Here is a 22600-nt window from a genome sequence, read left to right as displayed (position 1 = left end):
TAAAAATGCAAAGCTCATAATGTAAATACACAAGCAGGAAAAAAAATCCAAGGTTAATTTTTCCTTCGTGAGCACTCAAGCCTACTGTCCCTCCAGGACTCCCATCAAGATTCACATTAAAGGAGCCCAGCCCATTTGAACTTGGCAAGATTCTGACTGAACAGAATTCTTTCAAGTCTACATTTTCCACAAACAGATGCACAAGAAATCCTATTTGTTCCAACCTCATCATTCACAGAACAGACCTTTCCTTTGGCCTTCCAGAAAATTCCAGCTTCCCTAAATTTCCTTTTAGCCTCCACAATAAATTTTACTATTGGAAAGTCTGTGTGTGCAAAATATATCATTTGATGCAGACATTTTGAGTTATAGGAATGCGACAATGGCCAGTCCCCTGTTGCCACAGAGCCAGAGCTCTCTTGCTGTCCAATGGTTGACGAGGGCACGACTAGGAGGAAAGTGCTAGCAATATGGTGGGTGTATTTTGCCTTAGATGACCCACCACCTCTTTAGAAATGGCTATGGGCATAGATGGAAGCTGAATGCTTTGGGTAAGAATTGTCCCTTCTCCTCACTGTGACTCCCCATCAGCTGAGAACCCTCTTAAGCACCATGAACTCCAGCTTTGCTATCATGGCCTGCATGAGGAAGGTACAAGTCTGGGGTGCTTTGGGGCTGCTAAAATGTGGGATAAATTTATCAAGTGGTGGGAGGCATAATCTACTCCCCCCCCCAACACACCTCATGCCTCCAGCTGTGAGGATACATTCTGATTGCTTTTAAAACCTATCTGCCATGAAGGCTGCCTGACATTTGTGTAACTGGCTTTGCAATACAAAGAGCAGTGCAAAGGATGTTTCATATACTGTAAACATTGACAAAAGAGAAAATGTCGAGTTTAAATGAGTTTGATTCTGTGTTCCCTTTTCTCATTATCTGACAGGCCAGTGAATCTTATCACTCCGTCCCCATCTGGGTTCAACAGTAACAGCCTGTCATCAGCTGAAGTTGGGTAGATATTATGATTCTTTGGTAACCCCACTTCCAGCAGTGTGGCACACCCTCCAGCAGTGGGGATCGCAGCACCTCTTCCAAGACAAAAATGAATGCAAATGAATCCTCCCAAGACCCCAAGCACAGAACCATAAACAGACACCCCAAACCCACAAGGTTAGGTTGTTGCACAAAGAGTATCGATTGACTGGTATCTATTGGCACTTACCATGTTCCTGGCACTGCACTAAACCCTGGGAATACCAGGAAAATCCAAAAGCAGTCCCTGCCCGCAAGTAGCTTACTTTGTAATGGTGAAGACATGCACATATAGCAGTATATACAAGATAAATGCAGAATCGATGGAAGGTAGTGGTAGAAAGGAAAACATGCAGCAATGGGTGGGTGGGAAGAGCCCAGTAAGAAATGGAAAATTAGAAACAAATAATTTTGTTTCTCTTTCATTAAAAATCCCTCCTCCCACAGCTTCTTCCTCAAGGTACTGTTAACCTGAAAATTAATGAAACAATCAATATAGGAGAAAATAAGGTCCTTAATCGGGGCAGAGGAGCTATAACTTGTGGTATCACAAAGCAAGAATGCTAGGAATACCCAAAGATGGGGATTGAGGACAGGATTGATATGGGGTAACAGAACCGAGGGAGCTATGAGACTGCCCTTGTAAGTTTCTCACAGAAACAACTTAATATAAATGAACCTTTTTATATCATAACCTAAAGTCCAGGAAGTAAGTTTGGGGATCTTTGGGAGGGGATAGTTTGTTTGGGGGAGATCCATAAGTCGATCAAGAGTCTAGAATTGACAAAGTTTGGTTAGCCTCAGGTGAATGATTGGCCTGGGACTCGGGAGTAGGTAGGGATCCATCAGTTCTCAGTAAATTGTCTTTATCGGTACTGAGGTGGCAAGCTACAAAATCAAACAGATTGTTGAGATTATTGCACATGTCACCAGACGCAGTCACTGTGTTGGTTTGTTTGGTATTACTTTTTTTCTTTGTTATGAGATAAGGTTACAGGGAGGTATAAGTGTATGTGTGTGTGTGGGGGGGGTTGATTGGATATGATCATGCTATAAACATCAAGTATCAGAAAACCCCAAACCATGGAATCAATCAATCCATCAATCAATTTTTTAAAGGCTGGAGAAAACCAAACCAGTCCCTCCCTAAATTCCCACCTCATTCACTAAGTATACCAACAAATAACATTAAATAGTAATTCTTAACAAATAATGATCCAGTAAAGATGTTGGGTGCTTCCACTTTTAGCACTATGGAGAGTTTAGCAAGAGCATCACTCACATAAGGCCAAAAGAACCTAAGGGCCTTGAGTAGTCCTAAGGGCCCTGATTAGTATTTCCTTTAGTGACCCGAAAGATGGAAACTTACGTTGTTGATGGCACCGGGCGAGAGGCTCCAAGTCATCTGCATGGTAATAGTCGTACCCTGAAGTTCCCAGCACCTCAAAGGGTAAGTACCCTATAATGGGGGGGGCCCTAGTGCCAAAGAGAAAGAAAATAAGGCAATGTAACCTAGGTAGCTATGAAATTGCCAAGATAAATATTTCCAGCTTCAAGCTTCCCCCAAAGCCCATGGTGAACAAGGGCCTCTTCCAAAGGGTGCCTAAAGCAAACAGAAAGGTTCCTTTAGAATAAGGTTGGTGTTGCAGGCTTTCCTCCTACTTGAGATGTGGAGAAGGAATTCCCCCATTGGAAGGTGACTCGCTAATTGAGCACGTTTGGCCCATAGCCTAAGGAAGCTGCTAACACTAAAGACATTCACCATGCAGAATGAATTTCCACACTACACAATACCCACCATGTATTGGTGGCAAATCTCTGTCAGCCAGGGAGAAATTCATTCATTAGATGCAAGACACTGAAATCAACATATCTGGGGGAGGAGGTGAGGAGGGGGTTCTGATCTGAGCCTGGGTTTTTTTTCTTTCTTTTTTTGTGTGAGGAAATTGGGGTTAAGTGACTTGCCTAGGGTCACACAGCTAGTAAGTATAAAGTGTCTGAGGCCGGATTTGAACTCAGGTTCTCCTGAATCCAGGGTCGGTGGTCTATCCACTGTGCCACCTAGCTGCCCCGTGAGCCTGGGTTTTAAGAACAAAATTTAAATCTGTAACCCTTTTTCATTACTAGATGTTCTTTTCTTGGGGGTAGGGTGGGGATGGTAGTTTCCAGGGGTTCTCTTTAGCCTCTGGTTCCTTTGGACATCTGGACCTTTCCCTCCTCCCTACAGATGCTCCTTCTTTTATGTGCTGTCTTTCCTAATTAGACTGGGAGCTTCTTGAGGGCAAAGGCTGTCTCAATGTTTCTACTTGTATGGCCAAGGGCTTGGCATATAGTAAGCACCGAATAAATGCTTTTTCATTCATTCAAGATACAGCTCTGAGGATGATTTGAAAGTGATTTTTTAAAAGTATCTAGTATCATATAAAATCTTTGAATATCAGCTTTTCTTCCAGCATTAGATGACCTAAAATCTAGTTTGTGCCTTAAATTTCATCAGTCAAGAGTTTTATCAAAATTGTCACCTCCCCACAATGCTCTTCAAGTAAGAAGACACACAAGAAAATGCACAGATTTCTGAATAGACTCAAATCCTTCCCCATGACAAGGTTGAGCCAAGTGGGGCTACTTCATCCTTATTGTCTGGGGGTGACTCTTTTCAAAGAAACCTCCCCAGGAAACATGTACCATACACCAGTCAATATGCTGGTGATCTGGGACATCAGGGGCTTAAGTTCTATTTATGGGAGGAAACAGCATGTATTAAAGGAACAGGTCAGCTGAGTCACTGTATATGTAAAAGAAGGGGGGAAATGTGTTCACATTCTCAAGTTAATCTTTGCCCGAGCAATCACGAACAATTGACTGAGAAATAATGAGACTCATTCCAAAATGTGACTTAAGGGACTGGGACTCATCATCCCGAAAGTGTACAGAGCCAGCCACGTGACTGCAGTAGGAAGAACAGGAAGAGGTTCACTGTGTAATCCAATGGGAAGATAGCTGGATGGGGAGGAAAAGGACTTGGCTTCAAAGCTTGATTCTGGGGGCGGCTAGGTGACGCAGGGGATAGAGCACTGGACCTGGATTCAGGAGGACCTGAGTTCCAATTTGATCTCAGATACTTGACACTTACTAGCTGTGGGACCCTGGACAAGTCACTTAATCTCAATCTGCCTCAGTTTCCTCTTCTAAAAAATGAAGATATTAATAACATCTCCCCTCCAGGGTTGTTGTGAGGATCAAATGCACTTAAGCAAACCTTAAAGTTCTACATAAATGTTATTATTATCATTATCGTTATTATTATTAAGCTGGGAACATTTTGCTGCCTATATACGCATATATAGGCAATGTGTTTTGCTATACAGATTTCTAGAAATCAAGACATGCTCTCCTGTCTCCCACAACATAGGTCCATTCATGATTCAATTTTTTACCTTGAGAAAAAATACTTTCCTCTGTTGGTGTCTGGAAAATGGAACCTGGAGCAAGTACCACAGTTATAAGCACCTCAGATGGGGAGGAATCATGGGACCCAAGGTAGAGGTGTGCTTGGCATGAGCAATAGCCCACCTGAGCAAGTTAGGACTATATGAAAAGTTGCTCATAAAATGCAAATCAAAAGATGCAATCAAGCACATGATACTGACTGCCCTAACACTCCTGGAAGCCAGTCCCAATGCAAAGGTTTCCAGGGCTCTGCAGGGCACACAGTAGGAATTCCAGAAGTGCTGACTGAGCGAGTGCCTTTTACTGGGGCAAGAACCTACAGACGGGAGTCAGCACAAGGCCTGGGACATTATTTCCAGTTCCAAAGCACTTTCCACAAAAGCAAGGAGGCTGTAGAGCTAACAGAGACTTCGGACACCAGCTGGTACAATTCCTCACCTGACAAATGAGGGAACGGAGACACAGTGAGGGTAAGGGACTTGTCTAGGGTCACCCAGGAAGTAAGTAGTAGAGCTAACCCTCTGGGTCCAGAGCCAGGGTGCTTTCCCCTAGAAGGAGATCCCCCAAATGATATTTCTTAACTGGTCAGGTTGCACTAATGATACCAATAAATCTTTGCCATTCACTTCTTCCAAAGCTGTAAGTATTAGCTGGGCAATGTTCATAAGAAAAAGTCATTTGGTCAAAGAGAGCTGAAGCATGTACTGGCTTTTGGAAACAATATGTGTGTGGCCAGGCATCTTTACTGTAGGATGAAAAATGAAAGACAATAATAAGAATAGCTAATATTTATACAATGCTTAATATGTGGCAATCACTGTGCTAAATTCTTTACCATTACTACCTCATTTCATCTTCACAATAATTCTGGGAGGTGGGTGCTTTCCTGATTGCCCCCATTTTACAGATGAGGAAACTGAGGCAGACAGCGGTAAAGTGACTTGCCCAGGGTCGCACAACTAGTAAGTGTCTGAGAGTGAATCTGAACTCTGGTTTTCCTGACTGAAGGTCTGGGGTTCTGTCCACTGTGCCACCTGGAATCCCCCATAAGATGAGATAAAGATGTCTAACCAGTGAAACCAGCTGCAAGAAAGTATTTACCTACTTTCCACATTCAGAAAAAGAACTATGGAGTGTAAATGCAGATTGAAGCAGACTATTTTCACTTTTGTTGCTGCTTTTTTTGTTGTTGTTTATTCTTTCTTGCATTTTCCCCCTTTTGTTCTGATCCTTCTCTTACAATATGACTAATGTGGAAAGATGTTTAACATGATTGTACTGCCTTAGGGAGGGGGAAGGAAGGGAGGGAGGGAGAAAAATTTGGAACTCAAAAAAATATCTTTACATGTAATTGGAAAAAAAAATTTTAATTAAATAAAAATAAAAAAATAAAAAATATATTTACCTTCATTGGGATGAACTTGCTTGTCTGCTATCCCCCAAATACCGTATGCCATCTCTTGCCTCCATGCCTTTGCAGAGGCTGTGCCTCATGTGTGAATTGCTCTCCCTCCCTACTCTGGTTTCCTTCTGAGCTCTGCTCAGATGGCATTACCAATAGGAAGTCTTTCCTCACTGCTTGCCCCCATCTGCCTCTCCTATGTGTGTTTTCTCTCTTCTCAAATGAACTTGCTGTCTGTATCCCCCAAGAGAATGTAAGCTCTTTGAAAAGCGGGGCCTCTTTTCGCCCTTCTTTGTATTCCCCCAGCCCCCAGCTTAGTACAGTGCTTGTGCATGGTAACAAATAATTGCTGCCTGACAGGGCCCAATAGGATGCCTCACATCCGACAGGTGTTTCATGAAAGTCCAGACTTCTGGGAACAAGGACATTTATTAGATTCCCTTTCATTGTATCCTAATACTCAGTCTCCATCACTTCAACATTCAGTTTCAGGGGGTCTTAGTGCAAATCTTCGAACATAGCCTCTCGGAGCTCATTTTTTGCCTGCTTGTAGGGTTTTTAAACAAATATCTTCTGATCGAATTTTGACTTTCACAAAAACACCCACTGATCTGATGCATTTTCAACTAATCAAAGTGTTTGCAATGTAACTGAAGATGGCCCCAAGTGCTGGCGAGCTGGCCGCCAGCCCTGTGAGCACACAGCAAGCATGGAGCAGATTCCTTGGTCAGACTCGGCTGACCTTGGGGTCTATAGGAAGGCTGAATGGCAATAGCAAAGGCCAAAGCAAGCTAAAGGCAAACAGAGGCCTTGAAAAGGACTGCCAATGATGCATAGCAGGGAATTCATTTGGAATTTGCTTTTCTCATATCTCCGTATTCTTTTAGAGCCAGAACCAAGCACATGAGCTTAGGGAAATTGATGAACTTCTCTTCATGTGCCCAGAGGACAAAAACTAAGAGCGATGGACCAAGCAAAGAGAGCTTTGAATTGGGAATCAAAGGACCTCTGTTTTATACCGTCTCTGCCCCAAACGCCTTGTGTGACCTCAGACAAATAGCTTCTACCCTTTGGACCTCAGTTTCCTCTGCTCTAAAACAACGGGGTTGGTCTGGATGTCCTCACGGGTCCCTTCCAGCTCTGAATCTATAACCCTAAGTTACAAATGAGGCAGATTTCAACTTTAATATGAAGAAGAACTTTCTAACACTTAGAACAATACAAAAGTAGAGTTGCCTCCTCTGGTAGGTAGTGAGTTCCCCAGAAGTGGCTCTACCTAGAGAGGAAAGGGCTATAAAGGGATTTTACCTCCAAGGTCCCTTCTGGCTCTGAGATCCTCAGATCTTTCAAATTGGACATTTGGAGCTTTTAGGGCCTCTCCCTGGATGAACAGGCCCGTCAGAGGGAAGGACTGAAATGGGGGTATGATACAATCACATTGCCTTTCTTCCTCAAAGTTATTACAATTGACGTCATGTTCTCTCAAGAGAAGCTGTATGACAAAGATAGCATCTCCTTCAGCAGCATCCTAGCTCACAAAGCTACAGAGGTTTGCCATCTGCAATGCACTTTCTTGGGGGAAGGAATAGGGAAGGAATGATGGTCCCAATTTTACAGATGGGGAAACCAAGGACCAGACAGAGAGAGACAGAGACAGAGGGAGAGACAGAGACAGAGACAGAGACAGAGACAGAGAGACAGAGAGAAAACGCACAAGTGACCCTCCCTGCAAAGCCCATTTCTCTTTCCAATATAACATGCTGCCTCAAATGTTTTTCATAAAACAAAACATCATTCAAATACTATTACTAGAAGCAATTCCTTATGCTAGGAATGGATAATTCTACCCAAATTTTTCCAATGAAAGCTGACAAGGGGAATGTAATTTAATACAGAACAAGTCATTATTGGTGAAGTTTCAAAATGGAGAATAAAATGCAGGGATTGCTGGAGAAGTCTATGTAAACAGAAAGAAAGGAAAAAAACCACCACCCAGAGGAAGGAAGAAACGAGCATGAATAATGGTGGGGTGGGGGTATGAGTCAAGTGACCAGGTAACTAGCAGCAGGGATCACAGGGGAAATCCAGAGAGCAGGTAAGAGTGCTCTGAGGAACTGGTGGAGTGAGCCGTTACTTTGGGGTGATGAAATCTGGGAGGTCTTCATGGAAGAGGTAACACCGGAGTTGGTTCCTGAAGGCCAGGGAGAGGCTGCACAAAGGCAGAGGGGCTGGAGGTGGGTCATGATGAGAAAGGAGAATGACAAACAAGTTCAGTTTGGTAAAAAATGTAGACTCTGTATAGGGGAATGTGATAGGAAGTTAAGGCTAGTAAAGTAGGTGTGGGCCCTGATAGGGTAAGGCTTTGAATGGCAGGTGAAAGAATCTGCATTCGGTCTTGAAGGTTTTTGAACAGGAAGTACGCAAAGCAAACCTGGGCCTTAAGGAAGATAATCTGGGTACCTGGCTTAAAGATGGCCTGGAACATGGTTAGGAGCAAGGAGGCACCTAACCTAGGGTCCATTGACAGCCTGTGGTTCAATTTCAGGGGGGCCATGAACTTGGATGGAAAATAGATTTTGATAAACATAATCTTTGGTGTCTAATGTTATGCATTTAAAAACAGAACTCTGAGATAAGACTCCATAAGCTGCCTTAGGAAGCCAGATTGGAATGCATCTGCCTTCCAAGCCAGCACTCAGGGACATCTTCAGAGGGGAAAACATAGAGGCAGAGTGCCCATGGGAGGACTGGGGGAGGTCCTACAGGGGTAGGACTTGCGAGGCCAGTAGCCATGTGAGTGGAGAGGAGACTGAGTTACTACTAAGAGATGACCTCTGGGCAGCTAGGTGGCATAGTAGATAAAGCACCGGCCCTGGATTCAGGAGGACCTGAGTTCAAATCCAGCTTCAGAAACTTGACACGTACTAGCTGTATGACCCTGGGCAAGTCACTTAACCCTCATTACTCACCCCCCCAAAAAAAAAATTAAAAAAAAAAAGATGACCTCTCCAAAGCAGCTGCTACCTCAGGTGACCTTCGCCAGAAGTGCTAATACCCTGTCACATTTATATAGAGTGGCTTTGCATGTATATATATATATATATATATATATATATATATATATATTATAATAGTAATAATAAGAATAATGGTAATCGTTATAATGATAATGGCTAGTATTTCTGTAGCACCTACTATGTGCCAGGCACTGTGCAAAGTCAAGTGCTTTATAAATATTATCTCTCATGATTCTCAGAACAACCCTGGGAAGTAGGTGCCATTATCCCATTTTCCATTGGGCAAATGGAGGGCCAGGTGACCTGCCCTGACCTGGGTCACACAGCTAGTGCATGATAGAGGTAGCATTCAAACCCAGGTCTTACTGCCTCCCAAGTTCAGCACTCCTTCCAAGCTGTTATGCTACTCGAAGACTCTGACAGAGAGTCAATGTGGAATTATAAGCCAATAAAGTAATACTTGCAATAATTTACTAAACCCTCTGGTAGTAGATTAGTGACCTCAGTGTTAACTGTATAACCAAGAAGCCAATTATATGCTGGGAGGATTTGCTTGGTTAAATGGGTTAACCTAGAAATAATATTTTTCCTCAGGTTGGTTGATTCACATTAAACAACCCTAGTACGTGGTGTTTGTTGTTAATGAACATGAGTAATTCATTATGAAACTATTACCTATTCTACCAGTGTATTTAGACACAGGTATAAGAGAGAAGAGTGATTTCTTAGAGAAGTCCTCTGGGAAGAAGCAATTTTACAAAGACCTTACTTAAGAAACCTTGCTTTCTCCTAATGAATAACATTTGGTTTGAGGGAACTGTAATGGGATGGATTCTGACCACTGAGTTCATTTTCCTCCTGTTAAACTCGATTTATTAAAATTGAAATATCATTTAAAAGTACCTATGAAATGTTCAGAGTGTTTACTTGTCCTTTCAACTTTCTCTTTCTTTTTAATATTGCTTCAACTTTATCTTTATCAAGATCAAATAAAGAGTGAGCCAGTCCTTGCTGGGTGAAATATGTATTCCCTTATCTCGAATTTCACTCAATTCAGACACTTGTATTTACTTTCTTTTTTTTTCCTTCAGGAAAATCCATGTCTCCCTTCTTTATTTGGTTACAAAATGAGAAATATCATTTGCCCAAAAAGGGATAGTCAAACCTTAATCAGTGACTTTGGACAAGTCTCTTCCTCCCACCCGCAACTTTCATTTGGGCCTTGGGGTTGGATCAGATGGGCCTTAAAATCCCTTCCAACTCCAATTCCTCCAGTTAGAGAGTGGCTGAGACATGTTTTTCATTGCCTTTGGTTTCTAAATAATTCCTTTAAAAATTGACATTTTTTTTTTAAAAAGAGAAAACTATTTTGGCTTCCCAAAATGTACCCGTGTCAAAAAAACAAAAACAAAAACAAAGCAATTAGGTGGCACAGTGGATAAAGCATGGGCCATGGATTCAGGAGGACCTGAGTTCAAATCCAGCCTCAGACACTTGACACTAGCTGTGTGACCCTGGCAAGTCACTTAACCCTCATTGCCCCGCAAAACAAACAAACAAAAACAAAAAACAAAAAACAAAAAAACCCCAGCTTCTCACCTGTGGTCCAAGAACAGAAACTTCCATTCTAAGCTGTGTCTTGAGGTAAATTCTTCACCAGGTTCTTCCACGGTACAAACTTCCTGTAGAAAAGTTGGTAGATGCATATTATGACAATGATTACAATCATAAGGATATTTTACATCTACTTTTCTTTTTTTGTGGGGCATGAGGATTAAGTGACTTGCCCAGGGTAACACAGCTAGTAAGTGTCAAATGTCTGAGTTTGAACTCAGGTCCTCCTGAATCCAGGGCCAGTGCTTTATCCAGAATATTTTACATCTATATGGTGCTTTGGAGTTTAAAAGGCACTTCACCTTCTTTTCACATCTAGACCTCACAGCAGCCCTTGGGAGGGAGGTATAGCATGGACCTGAAGAGAGAGAACCTGGGTTCAGATCCCAGCTCTGCTAGTTGTGTGACCTTGGACAAGTCACTTTGATTTTGTGTCTTAAAAATTCTAAAATGAGGGGATTGGATGCTCTGGCTTCCAAGGCTCTTTCTTGGGTTGCTATTCTAATATGAGGAAACTAGGGCCCAAGGAAGTCTTTCAATAGCTGGCCCCAAACCACACAGCAAGCAAATCAATAAGTAAGGATTTCCAGCTGGGCATGACCTTTGTATTAACTAGTCTAAGTCTATCATTTTACAAATAAGGAAATTGAGGCCCAGAGAAAGTAAGTGAAGTGAAAACAAGGAGCAGCGGCCAAGGCTCTGGGGGTCAGAAATTTAGTAGAAAGGCAGCAGCTAAGTCACCTTCCCTTGGGGACCCACTTTCCTCATCTAGAAAATGAGAAAGTTGAAGTAGACAACCTCCAAGGTCCCTTCCAGCTCTGAACCCTAACATATTCTTCCAGACTTTGGACGTTACTCACCCAAGCATGGCCATGCACTCAACTGAATAGCTGGGAACCCAAATCAAATCTGACTTCTCATTTGGCACCGTGCCTTTTGCAATGCTCTGCTGTTACTGAGGAAAACTCCCTTCTGGCCAATTTTGGCATCTAATCTAGACCTCCCTGAGTTTCACTTTCCTCACCTCTAACATGAGGGTGATGATCCCTTTTATAACTCTCTCACAGATCACATGGGATACCTGTGAAAGTGCCAATAAACATGTTCCTTTAATTTTTTTCTAAAATAATGTGAGGCAACATGGTATAGTGGATAGAGTCGGTCTTGAAGGAGGGAAGACCTGGCTTTTAGGTCCTGCCTCTGACACGTCCTGGCTACGTGACCCTGGGCAAGTCACCAAACCTCTCGATGCTCTGGGTGACCCACTAATATTAGCATTTACTGAGCAGGTGCCAATCTACATTAAGGGAGGAGAATAAGTATTTATATGGAGCCTACTGTGTGCCAGACACTGGGCTAAGTGCTTCACAGATTTATTTAACTGGTCAAATCATTACTACTAAGTGGATAAACCCCTCTGTAATCATCCACCTATCTTTCAACCTTGGGGATTCTTCTTCTCTGCCCGAAACGGACTTCATAATGCTCAGAAACAGTCTTCAAAGCCTTCCATTGCTCTCCCTCCCACCTGAATGATCCTCAAAAGAGAAAGAGGAAAGGGGTCTCAAAGCCTGCAAGCCTCCATGCCAGGCTGGCCAAGGAGGGATTGCTCACCTTTAAAAGCTGGGGCGAGTTGAGGCGAACTGTTGCTACCAGACAAAGTGGATCATCCGTGGGGGAGTTGAAGGCCTTGGCAACCACAGACTCAAAGTCACTGCAGGATGGTATAGGCACTAAAGGAAACAAAAATACACAGAACTCTAACGATGGGTATTCTTTCCCCTAAGTGAGGCCCCCTTGTCTGATGCAAAAGCAGATCTATCTGCCCTAACACCAAGGGCTACTTGGCTTCTCATCTTTAATCTGCACAGCAACTCAGAACCCTGGGCTCTCTTTCTGCCCTGATACCCAATTTAGATTTATCAGCCTTCTTTGGGAAACTTTGTGTTACTGCCTGTGTTCTTGACCTGTTGATGGACATCAGGCAGGTCAGCTGGCCCCGGGATCAACTGTTTTTCAGTCCCTGTAAAAAACATATATGTCTTCCCCCAGAGGCAAATGCAACCATGTAAATGTCTAGATATCTAGGGGTGTCAAGGCATGATTTTTAGAACCAAGAAAATAAGGCATCAAATGGAATTACACTTTAATTTCCAAAACAGCACGTCAGCCAACCCCCTCTGTGGCTTTTACAATTTTTTCAGCTTCCAAGAGCCCCACTGTAATTGTTCTCATTCCTTTCGGTTATTCCTTTTTCATTCTTGTAATGAAAAGAGTCTAGGCAGGCTTGGGTTCATGATGCCTGGAGGTGTACTTCACTGGAGAGTTTATTTGATTTTTACATTTTTATGCTGACCTTCAGTGGTGAAAATCTTTCCAGTCAGGTGACTGCTTGCAGTACTAATGAGAGAAATGAACTTTAGAAACCTGCTTCATTGTTGGATGCTCAACACAGACTGCAAAAAAAGTTTTCGAAAGTACAAACCACTTGATTTTATTCTTTATTAATACAACCCTCATTTCCCAAAGTCTGGTGTTCTAGATAGGCCAGCCTTGTCCTAAAAGAGATACTGAAGGCACCTGGGCTACCTGTGTGTTTATTTGGGAGGGGGCAAAAATCTGAAATTCATTCCCACAATTACTTAGAAAGTAGCAGTGCAGGTAGGCACTGCGCTTGGTGCTAAGGTGAAGCAGGTGAAAAAAATGCTCCAGATACAGGCAAAAGAATAGGAAACCATGTCAGGTACTGGGCTCCAAGAAGGATCCAAGGAAAAAGATGATTAAGCTAAAAGTACAGAAAGTAAACAAAATGCTCTTGGAAAGTATTTCATGAGAGAATTGGAGAGCAAGAAGCAGAGACAAAGAGAGATGAGGTAATAAGGAAGGGGGGACAGAGACAGAGAAAGAGACAGACATACAACGCTAGAGAGAAAGAGAGAGAGAGAGAGAGAGAGAGAGAGAGAGAGAGAGAGAGAGAGAGAGAGAGAGAGAGAGAGAGAGAGAGAGAGAGAGAGAGATCCAGAAAAAGAAGAATATGAGCTGAGGGGAACAACAATCAGGGAAGGTTTCATGGAGATGTCACCAGGGCCTTATCCTGGATGGAAGAGAAGGCTGGGAGGCTGAAGGGGTCTGGATGTTCCAGGCACAAGGGACAAGTCTACTTATATCCAGAAATAGGAGAGAACAGGATGAGATGGAAAAGCACCCACTTGCCTGATATGGAGACCTCCTGAGGGAGACTAGACGGAGATGAGGCTGGAAGAGCAGGCTGGAACTAGCCTGTGGAGTGCCCTGAATGGCAGGTTAAGGGGTTTGCCTTTTATCCTACAAGTTTGGGGGTTTGGGAGTTAGGAAATCTCTACTTTTTGATCTTGGGCCAGTCACTTAACTCTGGTCCTCAGTTTCCTTACCTGGAATAATCGAGCTGAATGGGATCCTCCAGCTCTAAAATGATATTCTATGAGCTGCTGAAAAACGTTTTAAAAGAGGGAAACATATATTAAGATTATTATAAGGAAGATGGATTGGAGAGGGGGAGAGACTGGAGTCAGGAGAGCCAGTTAGAAGGAGACTTACAAAAGTCTAGGTGAGTATCAGAGTGGCTGATATAACAAAAAAAAAAACAAAAAAGGAAGATGTTGGAGGGGATGGAGGAAAACTGGGACGCTAATCCACTGTTGGTGGAGTTGTGAACTGATCCAACCATTCTGGAGAGCAATTTGGAAGGTCTATATCCCAAAGACATCCCCAAAATGAGAAAAAGACCTATTTGTACAAAAATGTTTATAGCAGCTCTTTTTGTGGGGGCTAAGAATTGGACATCAAAGCAATGCCCATCAATTGGAGAATGGCTAAATAAGCAGTGGTAAATGATTGTGATAGAATATTATTGTGCTATAACAAACAAGAAACAGGATGATTTCAGGAAGTCCTGGAAAGACTTGTAGAAACTGATATATAGTGAAGTAAGCAGAACCAAGAGAACTTTGTGCAGTGACAGCAATATTGTTTGATTAAGAACTGTGAATGACTTAACTATTCTCAACAATACAATGATCCAAGACAATCTCAAAGGACTATTGATGAAACATACTATCTACCTCCAAAGAAAAAACTGATATTGATGGAACACAGACTGAAGTATGCAGTTTTTTCACTTTCTTTCTTTTTTTCTTTCTTTTATTCGAGTTCTCTTATATGAAATGACTTATATGGTATTATTTTATATAATTATGCATGTATTACCTCTATCTTATTGCTTATCACCTTAGGGAAGGAGGAGGAAAGGGAAGGAGGGATAGAATTTGGAACTCAAAACTTTAAATAAAAATGTATATTATTTTTAAAAAGTGTAAGCGAGGAGGGCAGCTAGGTGGTGCAGTGGATAAAGCACCGGCCCTGGATTCAGGAGGACCTGAGTTCAAATTTGGCCTCAGACACTTGACACTTACTAGCTGTGTGACCTTGGGCAAGTCACTTAACCCTCATTGCTCCGCAAAAACAAACAAACAAAAAGTGTAGGCAAGAAGCAATGAGGGCCACAGTCATGTAGGTGGAGGGTCAGAAACAGGGGGATGCCAGCATAAGTGAAGAGGAGGGGATGGGTTTGAGCCTGGAGGTAGAAGGCATCATAGCTAGTTGAATGTGTGTGGGAAGAAGGTAAAGAAAATTCAAAGGCGACTCCCAGATTTTGAGGATGGTGGTACCATCAATGGAAATGGAAAAGTTGAAAAGAGGAGCAGGTGCTGGGGGAAGGACAATGCATTCAGTATTAAGAATGAGAGGCCAGGGGGCAGCTAGGTGGCGCAGTGGATAGAGCACCGGCCCTGGAGTCAGGAGGACCTGAGTTCAAATCCGACCTCAGACACTTAACACTTACTAGCTGTGTGACCCTGGGCAAGTCAACCCCAATTGCCTCACTAAAAAAAAACCAACCAAACAAACAAAAAAAACAATGAGAGGCCAGTGGGACATCTAGGTTTAGAGGAATGCCAAGGTGCTTTTCAGCTCCAATACTCCCAATCTGGTATCCTAGATGCTAAGAGAGGTGAGATCATTAAAAAGGGTAAGACAGCTAACAAACGGCGTTACAGAAAGGTGAAAGAGAATTAGAAGCGAGGAATGACAATTGAATCTGACAATTAAGTCCAATTCCATAGACGCTGCAGAAGCCATTTCAAGAGAATTTGGGGCAGCAAAGGTGACTGCAGGAGGCCGAACGGGGAATGAAGAAGTAGAGGCAGCAAGTGTGGAGAAAAGGTCAGAAAAGAGGCAAGTTTATGCAGTTTCCTCCCCTCTCACATCCTCTTCATTAAATTCTGTCCCTTACTCTCCCACAGGAATTCAGAATTCACCTCTCTGTTCTGACTCTGCTAATCATCATTCCCTTTGGCACTTGGTTTATTGTAACCTACTAATGCTCCTCTAGTGCCTCCTTCCGTCAGAGTAGACCCTGGGCGCTAAAAAGCTATGTCATTGCAGTGAACATCTTGGGGAGGAACTCGCCAAGTGAAAAAAAGCCTTAAGTGGGGGCCTAGTGACATCATCATTGGCTGGAAACAACTTGGCTGAGGTCAGAGAGACTTGGCATCAGGTTGACCACATACTGTGGCCTTTTCCAGCCACAGCAACTTCATCTTTGAAGGTATGGGAGGGTGTTATCTCTGATGATGGAGGAACCAACCATACTGTGAACTAATAATAAAAACTAGCATCCATACAGTGACTTGGCATTGATTTCCTAAGCATTTTCTCCATAACAACCCTATAAATCCAATGGTGCAAGTATCATTGGCACCATTTTCCAGATGAAGAAACTGAGGCACAAAGAGATGAACTGATTTGCTCAGAGTCATATCTTAACAGTAACTTGATGCAACTGCTTTAGAAAGCCATATGGGGGGCAGCTAGGTGGCGCAGTGGAGAAAGCACTGGCACTAGATTCAGGAGGGCCTGAGTTCAAATCTGACCTCAGACAGGTGATGCTAGCTGTGTGATCTTGGGCAAGTCATTTAACCCTCATTGCCCCACAAAAAAAGAAAGCCATATGGAATCATACAATGACAGTTAAAGAGACTCTCATATACTTTGAGCCAACCATCCCATTTCTGGGTTTGTAGCCTAAGGAAGTTAATGGTAGGAAAAAAGAAAGCACAAAAACATTTATCCCAACACTATTCTTCACAGAACAAAACTGGAAAGAAATTATGTGCCCAATGATTAGCAAATGGCTAAACAGACTGTGGCGCATGAATTCAATGGGCTGTTACTGGGCCATAAGGAATGAAAAATATAAAGAATACAGAGAAATACTGGAAAACTTACATAAAATGATATATAGTGAAAACAGAAGAACCAAAAGAACAACAGAAATATCATGTTCAGGAAAATAACATCTTAGAGCAGCAAAACTCCTGGTTAGTCCCATGATCAATGCAGGTTCTTCCTTGTAAAAGTGAGTACCCATGGGAGTTGTGTGCATATATGTGGTTTTATAGATATAACATAAATACGTATATAGTATAAATATGATATATAAGTATGAATGTATCTTTCTCCCATATATATGTATGTGTGTATATGTGTATATATATATATGTATGTGTATACACACACACATACACACACACACACACACATATACTAGTATATCACCTGAGGCTTGCTCACAGATCTCATGACTTCCAGACCAGAGTTCTTTTTACTACATTAGTCACCATTTCTAGTTTGTTACCATACCCTGGTTTAGAGACTATGTTTTTTTATTTCTTTGGTGTCCTCTATGCCTCTCTGAACAAATTTGATAACAATTATATGCTATACTGGGTTTTCTTGGCTATTAAGAACAGAGAGAGTTAAGAAAATGGGGAAATTGACATGACCTAGCCAGAAAAGTCTCTTTGTGGATGAAGAGAGAGCTAAGCATGGCTCAGAATATTGGGGTAAAAAAATATCTGGAGGAAAAGGAAAATAGGATATTTAAGGCAGAGGGAACAGCATGAACAGAATGAGGAAAGGTTTCAAAAGAACTCTTAACAGTTGTTGTAATCATCCTGCAGTCAGTGGTGGGGGGGACCTTGAAAACAACAAAAGGAGCTGAACACTGAACTGGTTGAGTAAATGGCATATTTCCTGCCTGGGCTGACCCCACAATAAGAGCAAATCAAAGAGACAGGAGGAGTTCCGAGATGGGTGCTAGGCGAGAACTGAGTTTGGAAAATGAATCAAAGCCAGACTAAAAGGACAGTTAGTTGAATTATGCTTGGGGTACTTCTTTAAAGGACTTTGACCATTTCCTGCTTTGAACCTGATGCTGTTTCCTCACCAGTGTCCGAGCTAAGTGCTTGTTGACACTTGGTCTCCCACAGGGGACTCTGGGGTAGGCAAGACAAGTGTATTCCTCCCAATCAGAAGAAAAACTTGCCAAGTATGAGAATTCTCTCTTCCTGTTGTCCTGAAGAGTGCAGGTCAGGGTTTTGTCTGTGAAGCTAATCTCTCCCCACCTCCCGGGTCCTGCTGGGATGGAAGCGCTATGTAAACCGAAACGTCCTATAGAAATTAGAGCTGCTATTATTGTCATTATTAGCGCTACTGCTAATAATAAGCACGAATAGAGGAAGATGAGTCATCTTTTTAAAATACCCGTATGAGATGGGAGAGGGAGACAGGTGGTGTTAGCCTATTATCTATGAATGAGGAACTTTCCAAAGCTCAGAGGCAGAAATGGCAATGGAATCGCAGGCTTCCTGTGCCCTAGCTCAACCATCTTCTCAGATCCACAGTTAGGTGGCATTAACGCAATCCTGGCACCACAATTTGTTGTGCATCTCTGAGATGTGATTCCTAAGTTTCTAAGTGTCCACATATTTAACTTTTCACGAGTAGATGTTTTTATCAAGCCAAACAGATTGGAAGCTTGAGAGGAAAAACCCTACATTTTACTCCTCTTTGCTTTTTTTTATACTGGGCAATGAGAGTTAAGTGACTTGCCCAGGGTCATCCAGCTAGTAAGTGTCAAGTGTCTGAATCCACATTTGAACTCAGGTCCTCCTGAATCCATGGCCAGTGCTCTATCCACTGTGCCACCTAGCTGCCCCTCCTCTGCTTTTTAAAAGGTGCTCAGTAATTACATTTTTAGAAAAAATAGTCTTTTTTTTTAACTTTATAGTTATATCTGGAAGGGGAGGCAGAAGACATATGTTTCCTTGACTTCATCACTTGCTAGGCATGTAACAGCAGGTGATTCACTTCAGCTCAGTTTCCTCTCCTGTAAAATGGGGAAGGGACATCAGGAAAGGCCTCAAGTGGTACTTGAACCTGGTTTTTGAAGTGGGCTAAAAGATACTAGTAAGGATGAGGTACATTCCAGGCAGGTGATAGATAGCACCCCTGTACTCTGTTGTTGTCAGACCATTTTAGGAAGGATACTGACAAGCTGATGTGGGCAGACAGGAAGGAAAGTGAAGGACTGTGAAGCCATGCCATAGGACGATGGCTTGAGGAAACACAGGCAAGCCTGGCAGACTTATAGCATCTGTCTTCATGAATCTAAAGGGTTCTTGTCACTTGAAAGAGACTAGTCTGGGGGCAGCTGGGTGGCACAGTGGATAAAGCACCAGCCCTGGATTCAGAAGTACCTGAGTTCAAATCCGGCCTCAGACACTTGACACTTACTAGCTGTGTGACCCTGGGCAAGTCACTTAACCCCCACTGCCCTGCAAAAAAGCAAAAAAAAAATAAAATAAAGAGACTAGTCTGTTCTGTTTGCTCTCAGAAGGTCAAACTCTGAGGAGTGAGTTAGAGAGGCAGATTTGGGTTCACAGAAAATATTCTTAACAACTACAGCCTTCCAGCCATTGCCAAGAATGACTCAGGAAGTAGTGAGCTCTCCATCACTGGAGATCTCCAAGTAGGAGCCAGGTGGCTACTTACTGAGAACCTTGTATGAGCCACTGCCATCCAGGTAAAAGGGGCTAGATGGCTTCTGTTATTTCCTTATTGCTAGGGTTTGTTTTTATAATACTAGCTCCCGGAAGGACTAAGTTTCTGGAAGGACATGACTTATAGAAGTATCTATTTATTAAATAATGCTGTATGCATTAGCGGGCCCCATAGAATAGATCTAAGGAAAAGAGCTTGGTGGTAACAAAGGGACAGCTGCAAGTTTCCTAGTTACTATGGTGTACCCTTGACATTCCACAAGAAAACTCAAAATGAATAAATTAAAGATACTACCATTCAAAAACAGAAGCAAATCATATACCTTTCAGGAGCTCTGGGTAGAAGATGTATTCTTAACCAAACAAAGGATAGAAGCAATTATAGAAGACAAAATATTTTGATTAGACAACATTGAAAAGTTTCTGCACAAACAAAATTAATGCATCTAGAATAAGAAGGAAAGCAATTAATTGAGGAAAATCTTTGCATCCAATTTCTCAGATAAGAGTTTGGAATCTTAGAGATAAAGACAACTAAGAGATATATCTAAGACCAAAAGCCATTCACCAATAAAGAAATGGTCAGAGAACATGAACAGTTTTCAAAAGAAGAATCACAAATTATTAACAACTATATGATACATTTCTCCAAATCATGAATGATAAGAGAAAAACAAATCAAAATAACCATGAGGTTTCCCCTTATGCCTTGCAAATTGGCAAGATGACAAAAGATGGGAATAGTCGATGTACTGATAACTTCTCAATATTTTCAGGCTTTGGATCCTTCATAAAATGGTGGCCTTAAGGGAGGAGTCACCAATGAGGAGAGAAGGATTCCAGGGCAGAGATTTCTATGGGTGAATAGTTGGCAGTCAAAGGAAGAGACCACTGGATAAAGTCAAGTTGTCAATGAGGGAAAACATAGCCAGGATCCTTTCTAAAATGGTGGTCTCAGGGAAGGAGTTACCAGGAAAGGAGAGGAGAACTCCAAGGTAGATGTAGCTCAGGAGGAGGAGATAGCAGAGGTTGTTAGTGAGGTAAAGCAGGGCTTGGGTCCTGCCTAAAAGGGGAGTCATCCATGAGAAGAAGAGGACACTAGGTTGGATGTTTCTTAGAATGGTGATGAAGCACTTGAGGAAAATGAGGAGGATTCTAGAGAGCTGGAGTGAGTTAGTGAGAGGAAGCATGCTTGGGGTCATTTCCAAAATGGTGACGGCAGTGAAGAAGACATTAATAAAGACAAGAGGACCCCAGGGAGGAAATTTCTCCACTTGTCAATGGACCAGTTGAGAAGGAGGAAGACTCTAGAGAAAGTGGAAGTAAAAGTTAAGTGATACTTGATCTGCTGGAGAAATCCTGAAAATATTCCCATTAAAATCAGGTGTTAATAAGGATGTCTGCTGTTGTCACTCCTGGTTAACATAGTTTTAGATGTTTTAGCAATAAGGGGAAAAAAGGAATAAGCATCAGGGATGAAAGTAAAATATCTCGATGTAGAGGTGATGTGACTGAATACCTAGAAAACCGAAGATGTTTAACCTCCCCCAAATGAATGGATCTAATACATGGCTTGCAGGATACAAGATAAATCCATAAAATGAGCTGCATTTCAATATACCTCAACCGAGAATCAGAAGATGTTGATGTAAATAGAAATGCCCTTTGCAATAATGACAAAATAGAGAAAATGTTTGAATGCTGACATTTCAAGACATACAAGAAACTTGAGATGACAGCTTCAAAATGATTGGAATAGAGGAAGAAGTCCTTCAACACAAACTGAAGAAAAGTGTAGATTCCTCAAATCCTTCCTAAGATGGGCCCTTCCTACTTTGCCAGTCTCCTTCCACCTTCCTCTCGTCCACATATTCTGTGACCCTGTGACCCTGGGTTCCATGTTACTCCTTGAATACGCCCATCTCCCAAATGAGCATTGTCACTGGACTGTTCTTCCTCCTGGTTTCTCCAGCTTCCTTCTGGTCCTCCTTTTCAAAAAGAAGCCTCTTCCAGTCCGCCTTAATCTTAGTCCCTTCCCTCTTAGATTACCCTCAAGTTAGCCTCTGTGTGTGTGTTATTTTACAATACGTTTTTGCATGTTGTTTCTCCCATTGGACTATTACTTCCTTGAGAGAAAGGATTGGGTTTTTTGTGTGTCTGTGTCTGTTTTGGGGTTGGGTTTTTGGGTTGTTGTTGTTGTTGTCATTTTGCCTTTCTCTGCCCAGCTCTTAGCACAGTGCCTGGCCCATAACAGGAACTTAATAAATGTTAACTGACTAACTAAAGATATCACTTTACACTCACTAGAATGGGAAAAACTTTTTTTAAAAAATTGATCAAGTCCAGTGCCCGTGGGGCTATGGGGAAATAGCCATTTGAATACATTGTTGGTGGGCAGAACATTTTGGAGTACAACATGGCAATCAATGTGGATTCAGTCCCCAAACTCATCCTACATTTTGATCCAGTGATTCCATTGCTAACATTCTATCCCCCCAAATACCATAATGGAGGTGGAAGAGCCTAGCTACAGAAAAATACGCATAGCTACTTTTTCTAAGATCAAAAATTTAGAAAGAACCTATCTAACAACTGGAGAATAGTTGAATGGTTTGTATTTGTTTTGGTTTTTGCGGGGCAATGGGGGTTAAGTGACTTCCCCAGGGTCACATAGCTAGTAAGTGTCAAGAGTCAGAGGCTGGATTTGAACTCAGGTACTCCTAAATCCAGGGCTGGTGCTTTATCCACTGCACCACCTAGCCGCCCCCTAGTCAAATGGTTTGCACAGAGGTGTTTCACCTTTTTTGTTCTAGGGAAGCAAGAGACCCCTTCTCAGAATCACATCTTTAAATGGCTAAAATAAAATAAAATACCTAGGATTACAAAGGAAGCTAATTACTTTCAAGAACAATTGTCAAAATATTTTCCTCATCTAAGTTCATGGTGGCACCGCAGTGCATAGAGCCTCAGGCCTGGAGTTGGAAAGACTCATATTTCTGAGTTCGAATCTGGCCTCAGACACTTATAAGCCATGTGACCCTGGGCAAGTCACTTAACCCCGTTTCTTCCTCTGTAAAATGAGCTGGAGAAGGAAATGGCCAACTGCCCTAGCATCACTGCCAAGAAAACCTCAAATGGGGTCATGA

General features: G+C 42.3%; 1 protein-coding gene across 1 annotated transcript in view; it reads right to left on the bottom strand.

Moving 5' to 3' along the window:
* Nucleotides 1–22600, bottom strand: part of PASD1 (PAS domain containing repressor 1) — an 84738-nt gene that overhangs the window by 34381 nt on the left and 27757 nt on the right. Inside the window, 3 exon segments of the mRNA XM_043974665.1 lie at nucleotides 2402–2508; nucleotides 10501–10583; nucleotides 12130–12248. Coding sequence (XP_043830600.1) covers nucleotides 2402–2508; nucleotides 10501–10583; nucleotides 12130–12248 — 309 coding nt within the window.

Source organism: Dromiciops gliroides, chromosome X, assembly GCF_019393635.1.
Source record: "Dromiciops gliroides isolate mDroGli1 chromosome X, mDroGli1.pri, whole genome shotgun sequence".
NCBI lineage: Eukaryota > Metazoa > Chordata > Mammalia > Microbiotheria > Microbiotheriidae > Dromiciops > Dromiciops gliroides.
Note: the sequence above shows the minus strand (reverse complement) of the source record. Positions and strands in the feature narration are given on the sequence as shown.